Genomic DNA, 14,204 nt, shown 5'->3' with positions numbered 1-14,204 from the left:
CGAATGGCCTGTTTCCACATTGCAAGTAAGTAATCTAATGTCCAGTATAGACAATCTGTTCAAAATACATGATTTATATGCATGAGATAGGAGAAATGCATGAGATATGAATCCATAACAGTGCGTAATAAATCATGAGCAAAGGATTATACACTGACTATCCATGGATCTGGTTACTCTCAAAATCAGCACCAGCCCTGATTTTTTTTTTTTTTCTCCCCCTGAATTGACAGGTCCCAGTGGATTGCATATTTTTTGGTTCGATAGGAGATTCCTGTTATAGCATGAACCGTGAGACATTCATGTTCTTGTTCCTGCGGATAATAAGGATTTGGTGTACATTATGTAGCTGGAAGTTTTATTTATGACATTGATGGACATATATTTCCGTCTTCACCTATGCTAAATTTGTGTACATTTAAAAGTCAGTCCTTGTGAGCGAAGTGTCAAAACGAAGAATTTTATTCCACTAGCTAGCGAGGTTTATAAAATCATGAGGGACATGGATAGAGTAATAGACAAGGTCTTTCTCCTTGGGTGGTGGAGTCCAGAACTAGAGGGTATAGGTTTAGGGTGAGAGGGGAAAGATATAAAAGAGACCTAAGAAGCAACGTTTTCACACACAGGGTGGTGCGTGTATAGAATGAGCTGCCAGAGGAAGTGGTGGAGACTGGTCCAGTTGCAACATTTAAAAGGCATCTGGATTGGTATATGAATAAGAAAGGTTTGGAGGGATATGGGCCGAGTGCTATCAAATGGGACTAGATTAGTTTCGGATATCTAGTTACTTGACTCGGCTGTACGACAGCTGTCTCAGTATTAATAAGGAGGTACAGTTGGTTTTTGCAGATTGGACAGGGCTGTTTCTGCTGTTAGCTTTTCCAGATCTTAGGTCTTTTCAGAGGACAGTTGAGAGTCAACCATCTGACTCGGTCTGGATTCACATATCGGCCAGACAAGATGAGGATGGCAGATTTCCTTCCCTGAAGGACATGAGTGAGTCGGATGGGTTTTTTTCAACAAACAATGATGGTTTCATAGTTATCATTAAATACTTACTTCCAGATTTTTTAATTCAATTCAAATTTCATCAGATGCCATGGTGGGACTTGCAGCTGGGTCTCAAGAACATCAGCTAATTCTCTTGCGATAGTACCATGAAACCTCACCCTCCCCCAAAAGGGATGGAGAGAAAAAAACAGCACTACAGAGTAGTTGGTCTAACATCAGGAGTGGGGAAAATGGTGAAGATTATTATTAAAGATGTGTTAACAGAACATTTGGAAAACATTAATGGGATTGGCTGAAGCCAGCAAGGATTTATGAAAGGCAAATCATGTTTCATAAATTTGCTGAAGTTTTTAACTAAGAGAATGGATAAGAGAGTACCAGTGGATGTTTTGTATTTCGATTTTTGCAAGACTTTTAATATGGCCTCTCATAAAAGATTAGACATAGAGCATATGGGTTCGGGGTTAATATATTGACATGGGTTGAGAATTGGTTGACAGACATGAAACTGAGAGTGGGAGCAAGTCGAACCTTTTTCAAGTGGCGGGTAAAAACTACTGGAGAACCAAAAGGATAAGTGCTTGAATTCCATCTATTTACAATATGTACAAATGACCTAATGAGGGAACCAGATTCAACATTTTGAAGTTGCTGACAATAGAAAATTGTGCATGATTGTGAACTGTGGGAAGGATACAAGAAGACTTTATGGTGACTTTGACAAGTTGGGTGAGTAGGCAAACACAAGGCAGATGCAGTAGAATATGGCTAAATTGTTTAACACTGTGTGGAGTGAAAAACAGAGGAGGAATATAATTTAAATAGTGATATATTAAGTATGGATATACAAAGGGATTTGGGTGTTCTTGTATACCAGTCAATGAAAGTAGACCAGCAGGTGCAACAAGTAATTAAGAAAACAAATAGTTAATTGACTTTGATTGAAAGAGGATTTGAGTTCCCAGAAGTAGCCAAGTCTTTATTGCAGTTATGCAGGGACTTAGTGAGTCCACGGCTGAGTGTGGCTGGCAGTTTTGGTCTCTACCTAAAGAAAGAATATACCTACCATAAAGGGAGTGCTGTGGAGGTTCAGTAGGCTGACAGTGGGGATGTTTGGACAGTTCTGCGAGGGCAAATTGGTTTGACTGCGCCTGTGTTAACTCCAGTTTAAAAGGATGATTAAAAGGTACAAAGTTTTAACAGGGCAGAGAAGATATACTCCCTTGTGGTGAGTTTAGAACCAGGAATACAGGATAGTCTATTTTGAACTGAGATGAGGAAACATTTCTTAACTTGAAGGGTAATGACTCTGGAATCCTCCACCACAGAAGGCTGTAGAGGCAAACTCACTGAATATACTCAAGAAAGAGAATGATTTTTTTGATTTTATTTTTAAATTTTAAAGGCTTCAAGCACCATGAAAAAGCACAAATATGGCCTTGAGATAGAGGATTAGCCATATTCCAATTGAATGGTGGAGCAGACTCAAAGGATTTCATTTGTATTCGTGGCAATAAAAAAAATCAGCAAAGTGATTGTTTTGTTTGTTCGATATTAATTGAAAAAGAATTTTTGAAGTAGTAGCTCAGGCAGATTTCCATTGTCCCTGATGGCTACATTTCTGGGAAGTGCACCCAGCTGCAGCTCCTGGCAGACTGTGCTAGGGAGCTGGAACTGGATGCACTCGGGATTATCTGAGATGCTAAGCACTTCATAGATGAGAGTTTAGTGAGGTGGTCACACCTAGGGTGCAGGCAGCAATTTGCTGGGTGACTACCGAGAAGGGCAGAGAGTCCAGGAGTGCCATGTGACCATTGTCCTCAAACAATTATACCATTTCAGATACTTAGGGGGTGGATGATCGTCCAGGGGGAAAGCAGCAGTCGTCAGGTTAGTGGCACTACGACTGGCTCTGGGGCACAGGGGGAAAGGGTAAAGGTAATCGGGACCTTAATGACAGGAGATACAATAGTTAAACGGAGGTCATAGGTCGGAGATTCTGTGGCCGCAAATGGGAATCCAGGATGGTGTCTTGCCTCCCAGGTGCCAGGGTCCAAGATGTCTGAGAATGGCTGTAGAATGTTCGAAAGGGAGAGAGTGAGTAGCCAGAAGTCATTGTGCACGTTGAAATGATTGATGTTGGTAGAAATAGGGGTGACGTCCTGCAGAGTCATTATAGAGAGCTAGGAAAATGTTTAAAAACTAGGACCTCATTGGTGATAAGCTTCACATTATTACTAGTGCCATGTGCTAGTGAGGGTAAGAACAGGAGCATATGGCAGATGAATGCATGACTGAAGATTTGGTGCAGTGGGCATTGCTTTCAGACATTTAGATCATTGGGATCTTTTCTGGGGCAGAGGTGACCTGTTCAAGAGGGACAATTTGCACTTCAACTGGACGGGGACCAATATCTTGACAGCTAGGTTTGCTAGTGCTGCAAGGGAGGGTTTAAACTATATTGGCAGGGGAGTGGGATCCTCAACAGCAAAGAGGCAAGTGTGAGGATCAAAGGATATACAGTAATCCGAATTATTAAGTTGAAGAGACAGGTCAGGCTGGGGCACAACATGGAGCAAGAAATGCCTGTTTGATGAGATTGCATTTATTTCAATGCAAGAGCGCTGACTGGTAAGGACGATGAGCTCTGAGCATGGGTAGGTATATGGGACTGGGCTGTTATAACCATTACAGAAACATGGCGAAGGGAAGGACAGGACTGGCATCTTAAAGTGCCAGGGTACAGGTGCTTCAGGCAGGACAGAGGTACTGGAAGGAGGGGAAGTGGAGTTGTATTTTTGATTAAGGTGAGTATCACAGCAGTAGTCAGAGATGTAATAACTGAAGGATCATCCAGTGTGGGTGGAACTAAGAAATAAGAAGAGGATGGTGATGTTACTGGGGTTGTCCAATAGAACCTCAAATAGTCAACGGGAATTAGAGGAACAAATATGCAGGGAGATTGGAGAGACTGACAGGAGCAATAGGATTATCATAAGGGATTTTCATTTTCTTCAACTGGGACTGCCAGACCATTAAGAGCTTAGATGGTGTGGAATTTAAGTGCATTCTGGAAAGTTTCCTCAAGCATAATATAGAGGTTTTATTCGGGAAGGCTCAAAACTCGACCCACTCTTGGGAAGTAGACCAGGACAGGTGGCGGAAGTGAAATTGGGGAGCACTTTGGGACCAGTGACCATAGTTCTATTAATTTTAAAATGGTTATGAAGAGGGACAAAACAGGTCTACAGGTTCAAGTTCTAAATTGGGCAAGGCGAATTTTGATGGAATTAGACAGAAGCTTGCAGTGATAGGTTGGAGTAGTTTTATTTGCTGGTGCAGCTGGAGGTATACAGGGAAAACAGGAGTTTCACTGAAGAAGGAAGTCAGGAGAGTGAAAAGGGGGCTTGAAATAGCCTTGACTGAGAAGATGAGGGTGAATCCAAAAAGGTACTTTAAGTATATTTAAAGGAAAAATAACAACTAGGGAGAGAATAGGGCTCCTGATGGACCAAAGCGAATATGTATGTGGAGAACTGCAGGAGATTGACGAGGTTCGCAATGACTATTTCTGCTCTATGACTGCCATGGAGAATAACATGAAGACTTGGGAAGTTAGCGGTGATATCTTGGGGACAGTCCATATGACAGTAGAGGTGGTTTTGGGTGTATTAGAATATATGAAGGTGGATAAATCTCCTGGTCCTGACTAGGCATATCCAAGAACACTGCAGGAGGCTTGAGAAGATTTGCGGGGGCCCTGGCTGATAGTTTTGCATCATCGTTAGCCGCAGGTGAGGACCCAGATGACTGGAGGGTCACAAATGTTGTGCCCTTATTCAAGAAGGAGTGCAAAGAAAAGCCTGGGATCTATCGACTAGGAAGCTTAACATCTGTGGTGGGTAGGTTACTTGAGAAGGTTCTGAGGGATAAGGTATACATATGTTTGGAAAGACATGGTTTGATTAGGAGTAGTCGGCATGGCTTTGTGAGTGGGAGATAATGCCCCACAAATTTGTTAGAGTTATTTGCTGAAGTGACCAGTAAGGTTGACTAGGGGAGGGCAGTAAATGTAGTCTATATGGATTTCAGTAAGGCCTTCGATAAGATTTCACTTGGTAGGCTGCTCTGGAAGATTAGATCACTTGGAATGTAGGGCGAGCTGGCAAATTGGACATAAAATTGGCTTGATAGTAAGAAGCAGAGAGTAATAGTGGAAGGATGCTTGTCAGCCTGGAGGCCTGTGATGAGTGGAGTGCCTCAGGGATCGGTGCTGGGCCTGTTACTGTTGTTATCTCGATCAAGGATTTGGATGAGAATGTACAAGACATGATTTGTACATTTGCTGTTGACACTGAAATAGTGGTATTGTGGACAGTGAGGAAGGTTATCAGAAATTGCAGCAGGACCTTGATCAGCTGGGGAATTGGGTGAGAAATGGCAAAAGGAATTTAGTATAGGTAAGTATGAGCTCTTGCATTTTGGAAAGTGAAATTAAGGTAGGAGTTTCATGGTGAACAGAGGGATCTTCAAGTTCAGGTTCACAGTTCTCTGAAAGTGGGGTTGCAGGTAGACAGGGCAGTGAAGAAGGCTTTTGGCACATTGGCCTTCATCAGTCAGGCCATTGAGTATAGAAATTGGGAAGTTATGTCGCAGTAAAACAATGTCAGTGAGGCTGCACTTGGAGCATTGTGTTCAGTTTTGACCACCTTATGAGAGGAAAGATGTTATTAAATTGGAAAGAGTGCAGAAAATTTCCAAGGATGTTGCATGGACTCAGTGGCCTGTGTTATAGGGAGAGGTTGGACAGGTTGGACTTTTTTTCTTTGAAGGAGACTGAGGGGATTACTTATGGAGATGTATAAGATCCTGAGAAGCATTGGTTGGGTGAATAAACTCAATCTTTTTCCCAGGGTTGGGGAATCAAGGGCTAGAGGCATCAATTTAAGTTTAGAGGGGAAAGAATAAAAGGGAACCGGAGGGTTAGCATGAATGGACGTTTTGGTTGGCCTGGACCAATTTGGCCAAAGGGTCTGTCTCCATTGTGTTGGACTCTTATGATTTTTGTATCTTATGTTCTTTGATACCTAAGACTGAGAGACTGTCTGAGAAGCCAGAAGCCAATAGTGTATTATGGGGAGTGGGCAGGCAGATGGATTTGAGGCAGAAAATCAGGCTTGATTGCTTTGAAGGATGGAGCAGGCTTGAGTGACTTCATGTCCACTTCTGTTCTTGTTTCTTGTGTTGCTAAGAATTATTTTCTTAAAGTTGTTGTCCTATCTGATGTATCCAACCGCTAACTCTATTTCCTAGTTACTGATTCTGTCCCACTCTTTGTCAACTGCCTGACACTACGTTGGCGTATTGGCACCTTGGTCACATATTTGACTTGGGGTGAGCTTCTGGCAAGATATCCAGGTCATCACTGAGACGGCCTATTTCTGCCCCTGCTCCATCTCCATTCACCTGTTGAATCTCTCATCCAGTCTTTTTGTTAGCTGTAGATCTGACTATCGAACTTGCTTCCCTCCTCTTACTTTCCATTCAGTTCATCCATAGCTCTGCATCAGTATCCTTTCAAGCACCAAATTCCAGTAATCTACAGTCTGAAGTTTATTGACCTAGATTAACTTGGATCAAGCATTTTCAAATTCTTATCCTTCTGTTCAAATCTCTCCACCCCGATAATCTCCTCCAACGCTTTCAGATTTCTATTCTCATTTAGAATTTGAGGCCTTTGGACATCTTGAATTTTTATCACTGCACTGTAGATTGTTGTGCCTCATGCTGTCTGGGCACTTAGCTCTGTCATTTCTGACTAAATTGCTTCACTTCTCTGCCTTTCTTTTGGATGTTGCTTATAATCAATTCTTTCATCTGACCTAATTATGTTTTGATGTTATGTTTGATATAATATTTCAGTGGACCAGTGTGGGACATGTTAAAGGTTTTGTGAAAAAGTTTTATTCTAAATTAAGATGCAGTTTACCTCTTGCGAAACTACTAAATATCTAAAATACTATCATAAACTGAGTAATTTTGTTAAATTCCATCCAAAATTGTTCACCTTAACATTATAACTTGCATAAATATATTCTTACTGTCTTTTGCAGGGAATGGATCCAGTAACAAGACAAGTTGGTCAACACATAGAGATGGAACCAGAGTGGGAGGCAGCGTTTACCTTACAGATGAAGCTCACACATATAATTTCTATGATCCAGGAATGGTGTGCCTCAGATGTAAGCCTCAGTTAAATATATCATTACATCTTTTATCTTTTTTATGGACAAAGTTTTTTAAAAGAACAAAATTTATTAAACGATCCAAAAAAACTGATATTTCTTAGTCAGATATAAATTGCTTGCTAGTTTGGGAGATTGTGATTTGAATTTGTAAGCAGTAGTAATGACCGGATAATTGCCGCTGTATATGTAAATTCTCCTGATTCATCACTGCTGTGCCTTTCTTCTGGGACCTTCCTTCCACTCCCAACTTTCACTGACCTAGTGCCATGTCCATCAGGGAACCTTTTTGGTGCAATGCAGAATTGGCATTTTTGTGGTGTTAGCTGTCATATGGGAAGTTGAAAGGTCCAGTCTTTGAAACATGGTAATTCAGGGGATTTAGGCAGATTAGGTTGGAGAATTAGTCAAGTTGATATGGTAAGTGTGATTGATCAGGGACATGGTCAGGTCTTTGGTGGGCCCAGAGATTTTTCAGGTCAGGCCATGACTGATAGTCATACCTATTCAGGAGGAAAGTTTGAGCAGACGACAGGACGAGCTTAGGTAGTCAAATCAGCTTGATCAGATAATAGGGTATGGTCCAGAGGGATAGTCAGGTCGGGAATATGACTGAGTCAGGGAAGAGGGTAGCAAGGTAGGTCTCCTATGTTGTTACCCAAGCGTATAGGATGATAGAGTACAGGTAGTTCTTTTGCAACCCTGCATTATAGAAAAGTCATGCTTTAGAAACGGTGTTGAAAGTGTTAGTGATGTAATCATGTTACAGCCAACATGTTTTAAAAGTTTGAGCTTTAGAAACTGTATCCACAATTCGTCAATCACGTTACAGCAAATTCACAATAATGAAATACATGTGATAACAGAATGATGTGTACACGAGCTCTCCAGCCCATTGAGCTTATACTGTCAAACTATATTACTACCTTCATGAGTCCTACTTTGTTGCATGAGGCCCATGACCTGATGTGTCAAGAGCTCATCTATGTATTTTTTGAATGGTAATGAGGTTTCCCACCTCAGCACCCTGTCTAAGATTTGCTGAGAGACAGTCTGGATAAATATTTGGATCCGTCCCAAATCTTCAGAGGTTCAAGTTCCCTCAGGTCTACCCATCACAATTTCCACAGGGGTCTAATGTATATCAGTAGCAATTCGTCTAGTCTCTGAAGATCCAAAGACTTGGGAAATGTGGCCATTATGATGCCTGTTTCTTCAAGTTGGTGTTTATGATAGTTGAACCTTGGGTTACATCTTTTCACTAATAGCCCACATATTTTTGGTAAGAATTGTCAGCCCTTTTTCAGAACAAACAAAACAAATTGTTGGCGAAAATTTAGCAGGCCTGGTAGCATCTGTGAAGAGGAAGCAGAATTGACATTTCAGGTTTAGTGACCTTTCTTATTTCTGACCCTGATCAGATTAAAGATGATGCATTTACATTTTAGAGAACCTTGGCACTTCAGATTCCTGGGCAGTGATTCCCCAAATAAACCTGTCCAGGAATTCATAAAGCTAACAGTGGCGATGATCTTTATTGAAGCCATGCTTCTATTTTTTTTAAACAGTCAGTGTGCCTCTTCTTTGATTTAAATGGCCACCAACACAGCTAATTCTACGTTGACACCGGTAAAAGGCCAAATGTGTCAGCAACATGTAAGGTTAGTGTGCCAGATGGTATCCTGGGTGGGTGGTACTTAACATCCAGGTTAAATTTAGCAGGAAAAACCACTAGAGTTTTATTGTAAATCTTTAGTTTAGCACAATTCCAGAATTGTGGTTTTACCTTTTTGAAACTTTTACCTGTCCAGATGCCAAACATGCAATGGAGAAGAAACCAGCTTTCTTTTAAAAATAGTTTCTGATCTACCTCTTCAGAGTTTTGTTACATGCCCTTGGAACAGGTGGGATTTGAATTCAGGCCTTCTTGCACAGAGTAAGGGACCCTACCATTGCATGTCAAAAGCAGTTTTTCTTTATTTATGAACCCAGCACCAAATCACCTGGACCATTAATTAAAAAAAAGAGCAAACACTGCCCACCAGAGTCCATGTCACAATTAAAAAAACAGAAAAAAAGGACAAATCTAGTTCAAAGGTAGTTGGTGGAGAAAATAATGCACTCCAACTTCCACAGTGCCCACCTCCCTCTCAAGGCCTTGATGGTTATGGTGGACATCACATGCTCCCTTGAAGAACCCAGTTATTTTTTAGTAGCTCTTACCTATCTCTTTAGTGCTCCTAAACACAACTGGTTTTTTTCATCACCAAATTACCAGCGGTATTTCTTTAACCACCATCAGTAACTCACCCATTCTTACCAATTGAATATTTTACATGCAAAGCCTATTAAGGGCAATGCAAGCCATCAAAGGTGACAGAGGTCGGGATAGGAAGAGAAGGAGCAGGCTAAATAAATTCAAAGAACCCAGTTGTTAAATACAAGATCCAGTGAGCATAGTTTGCTCCCCACCAATTCTGGAACTATTCTCATTTATACTTAAAGGGATCTCATTTCTAACGATGACCTGTAAGGCATGAACTGGGTAAGATGCCAGGTTAGTATTAAGCTTATGTACTGTGTCCAGTTCTGATCTTCCTGTTATCGGAAGGATATTATTAAGCTGGAAAGGGTTCAGAAGAGATTTACCTGGATGTTGCCAGGAATACAGAGTTTGAATTATAAGGAGAGGCTGGCTAGGCTGAGACCTTTTTTCACAAGAGCGTTGAAGGTTGAGAGGAGACTTTATAGAGGTTTATATAATAATGAGGAGGATGAATAAGGTGAATGACCAGTTTAGTTTGGGATTATGGTAAGCATTAACTGGTTGGACTGAAGGGTCTGTTTTTGTGCTGTATGATTCTGACTCTGAGTTTGACTCCCCAAACTGTCCAACTTAAATGGGTTCTTATGGAAGGTTCTTGATGCAGAGATATTGCCCATCAGAAACTTCAATTTCCTCGAAACTTCACACCGAGCCAACTGTATCAGGGGTCCACTTGGTCCCAACACGCAGCTTCAGTCTGTGTTGCTACAATAATTCTGATCATCGCAATACCTATGCCAGTTATTTCAACTGGATTAAACTTTTAGTTGGTACGGCAGTGTGACAGTTGACTACTTTGTTTAGTGATATAGTTCTCTGATCGGATTCATTTTTGTAAATAATTTGGTTGAAAGTGCACTGTAAAGACAAACTAATCTGATAACCTTTATTCAGGCAACTTGTGTATACAGGAAAGTATTTCCATCTGAAGCAATTTATGTAGTTGGATGAATTTCATTTCCCAAAATTAAACTTCTGCATTGTATATTTCTGTCAGAAAGTTATCTTGTTCAAATACACACCTAAATATTTCAAATTGAGATGACTTTGTCAGATTTTTATTGTGATTACTGCACTGATTATTTATCGTTGCAACGCTAACAGAAGCTTTCAATTTCTAATCTCCTAAGTTACACTGAAAAACTGAAGATTGTGAATGTTGGAAATCAGAAAAAAAAAACAAAATGCTGCAAAAACTCAGCAGGTCTGGCAGCATCTGTGGAGAGAAAGCAGAGTTAGTGTGTCAGGACCAGTGACCCTTCTTCAGAACCTAGGGAAGTTGCATTTAACTAATGAGTTTTTTTTTTGATGAAGTAATCATGTTCTGAAGAAGAGTCAATGGATCTGGAATGTTAATTCTGCTTACTCTCCTCAGATTCTCCTATACCTGCTGAGTTTTTGCCAGCAATTTCTGTTTTTGTTTCTTAAATTACACTGTGATTTGAAGTGAACTAACAATTGCTTAGTAGTCTTAGAATTGCTTTGAAATTATACCCTGCAAAAAAACTATTTGGTCCAGACAATCTACATCCATATTATTTGTAATATTAATCAGTTGTGCCTGCCTGGTTCCAACATCTGATTTTTCCTTCTCCTTTTATATTTACTTTATCTGAACCTATTGTTAAATGCAAATGTAGTCATTGCTTCACTTAAAATTAAATGGCATCACAATCCTCTGTACAAACATTTCTGCTGCCCACCATCCTAAATCTTGCATTTGATCTTGTATCTGTGCCCCTCATTCTAGATCTCCAAATCTTGAGAAACAGAGCTTACAGCACTCTTTGTGGTATTTTCACAAGACTTAAGTAGAAAGTGCAATAAGAGCATTACTTTTAGATGAAACAAATTTCATTTGTTGTTGTTCACAGTAGTTTTTATCCCTGCCTGTCTATAGATAACAACGAAATCTTGAAATTGACTGATACTTTACCCCTTCAAATCTGTATCAAAACCAAATGAATTCTTCTGTGAAAATCCTTCTGTTTTTCTGCATTCTTCCATTCACTAGTTTTAGTTCTGCTCATCCAACGGTAACCAATGGAACTTTGAATTTTACCAAGTGAGAATGGAAACACTGGATTCTGCTCCAGAAGTAGAAGTTTTGGTAATTTAGGATATAGAATTATAGATTCATACACCAAGATAATTCAGAAATTAAATTGTCAAAAAGTGTTTACAAAGTAAAGTAGATAGGTTAACTGAGTGGGCAAAAAATTGACAGGTGGTCTGCAATGTGGCAAAATGTTATCTCATCTCTGGCTGGAAGAATGAATGTCAACACGTTATTTTCACAACTATGGTATGGAAGGATATCATTGTCTTCATTCAGCAATCAAAGAAAAAGTAATTCTTTCATGGTTTGGCTATCATTTAGTACTTAACCTTCTCATGAGCAATTCAGGATGTGGTGAAATACATTCTTGAATCAGTGAAGTCCAGGTATGCTTTCAGTGCTGTTATAAGACCATAAGACAAAGGAGTGGAAGTAAGGCCATTTGGCCCATCGAGTCCACTCTGTCATTCAATCATGGCTGATGGGCATTTCAACTCCACTTACCCGCATTCTCCCCGTAGCCCTTAATTCCTTGTGACATCAAGAATTTATCAATCTCTGCCTTGAAGACGTTTAGCGTCCTGGCCTTCACTGCACTCTGCGGCAATGAATTCCACAGGCCCACCACTCTCTGGCTGAAGAAATGTCTCCGCATTTCTGTTCTGAATTGACCCCCTCTAATTCTAAGGCTGTGCCCATGGGTCCTAGTCTCCCCACCTAACGGAAACAATTTCTTAGTGTCCACCCTTTCCAAGCCATGTATTATCTTGTCTATTAGATCTCCCCTTAACCTTCTAAACTCCAATGTGTACAATCCCAGGATTCTTAGCCGTTCCTCGTATGTTAGACCTACCATTCCAGGGATCATCCGTGTGAATCTCCGCTGGGCACGCTCCAGTGCCAGTATGTCCCTCCTGAGGTGTGGGGCCCAAAACTGGACACAGTACTCCAAATGGGGCCTAACCAGAGCTTTATAAAGTCTCAGTAGCACAACAGTGCTTTTATATTCCAACCCTCTTGAGATAAATGACAACATTGCATTCGCTTTCTTAATCACGGATTCAACCTGCATGCATACCTTTAGATAATTGCGACTAGCACTCCCAGATCCCTTTGTACTTTGGCTTTATGAATTTTCTTACTGTTTAGAAAGTAGTCCATGCTTGTATTCTTTTTTCCAAAGTTCAAGACCTCGCATTTGCTCACATTGAACTTCATCTGCCATTTCCTGGACCACTCTCCCAAACTGTCTAGATACTTCTGCAGCCTCCCCATTTCCTCAGTACTACCTGCCTGTCCACCTAACTTTGTATCATCGGCAAACTTCGCTAGAATGCCCCCAGTCCCTTCATCCAGATCATTAATATATAATGTGAACAGCTGCGGCCCCAACACTGAACCCTGCGGGACACCGCTTGTCACTGGCTGCCATTCCGAAAAAGAACCTCTTATCCCAACTCTCTGCCTTCTGTCAGACAGCCAATCCTCAATCCATGTTAGTAACTCACCTTGAACACCATGGGCCCTCACCTTGCTCAGCAGCCTCCCGTGTGGCACCTTATCAAAGGCCTTTTGGAAGTCTAGATAGACCACATCCACTGGGTTTCCCTGGTCTAACCTACTTGTCACCTCTTCAAAGAATTCTAACAGGTTTGTCAAGCACAACCTCCCCTTACTAAATCAACGTTGACTTGTTCTAATCCAACCCTGCTCTTCCAAGAATTTAGAAGCCTCATCCTTAATGATGGATTCTAGAATTTTACCAACAACCGAGGTTAGGCTAATTGGCCTATAATTTTCCATCTTTTGTCTTGATCCTTTCTTGAACAAGGGGGCTACAACAGCAGTCTTCCAATCATCCGGGACTTTCCCTGACTCCAGTGACTTTTGAAAGATCTCCACCAACGCCTCCGCTATTTCCTCAGCCACCTCCCTCAGAACTCTAGGATGTAGCCCATCGGGGCCAGGAGATTTGTCAATTTTAAAACCTTTTAGCTTTTCTAGCACTACCTCTTTTGTAATGGCAACCATACTGAACTTAGCCCCCTGACTCCCTTTAATTGTTGGGATATTACTCATGTCTTCCACTGTGAAGACTGATGCAAAGTACTTACGTTCTCCAGCTATTTCCTTATCTCCCCTCACTAGCCTTCCAGCATCAGTTTGAAGTGGCCCAATGTCTACTTTTGCCTGTCGTTTGTTTCTTACGTATTGAAAGAAACTTTTACTATCATTTCTGTTATTACTGGCTAGCCTACCTTCATATTTGATCCTCTCCTTCCTTATTTCTCTCTTTGTTATCCTCTGTTTTTGTAGCCTTCCCAATCTTCTGATTTCCCAGTGCTTTTGGCCACTTTATAGGATCTCTCTTTTTCTTTGATACATTTCCTGACTTTTTGTCAGCCATGGCTGTCTAATCCCTCCCCGGATAATCTTTTCTTGGTGATGAACCTCTGTACTGTGTCCTCAATTATACCCACAAACCCCTGCCATTTTTGCTCTACTGTCTTCCCTGCTAGGCTCTGCTTCCAGTCTATTTTCGTCAGTTCCTCTCTCATGCCCT

The 14,204-nt window shown here is 41.0% G+C and overlaps 1 protein-coding gene across 3 annotated transcripts in view; it reads left to right on the top strand.

Annotated features, from left to right (window-relative positions):
* Positions 1 to 14,204, top strand: part of ubr2 (ubiquitin protein ligase E3 component n-recognin 2) — a 140,724-nt gene that overhangs the window by 46,858 nt on the left and 79,662 nt on the right. For all 3 annotated transcript variants that reach the window (XM_043695713.1, XM_043695712.1, XM_043695714.1), the window contains one exon: positions 7,125 to 7,253. In XM_043695713.1, the coding sequence (XP_043551648.1) occupies positions 7,125 to 7,253 (129 nt within the window). The remainder of the gene's footprint in view (positions 1 to 7,124; positions 7,254 to 14,204) is intronic.

Source organism: Chiloscyllium plagiosum, chromosome 9 (assembly GCF_004010195.1).
Source record: "Chiloscyllium plagiosum isolate BGI_BamShark_2017 chromosome 9, ASM401019v2, whole genome shotgun sequence".
NCBI lineage: Eukaryota > Metazoa > Chordata > Chondrichthyes > Orectolobiformes > Hemiscylliidae > Chiloscyllium > Chiloscyllium plagiosum.
This window is presented reverse-complemented; position numbering and strand designations above follow the sequence as displayed.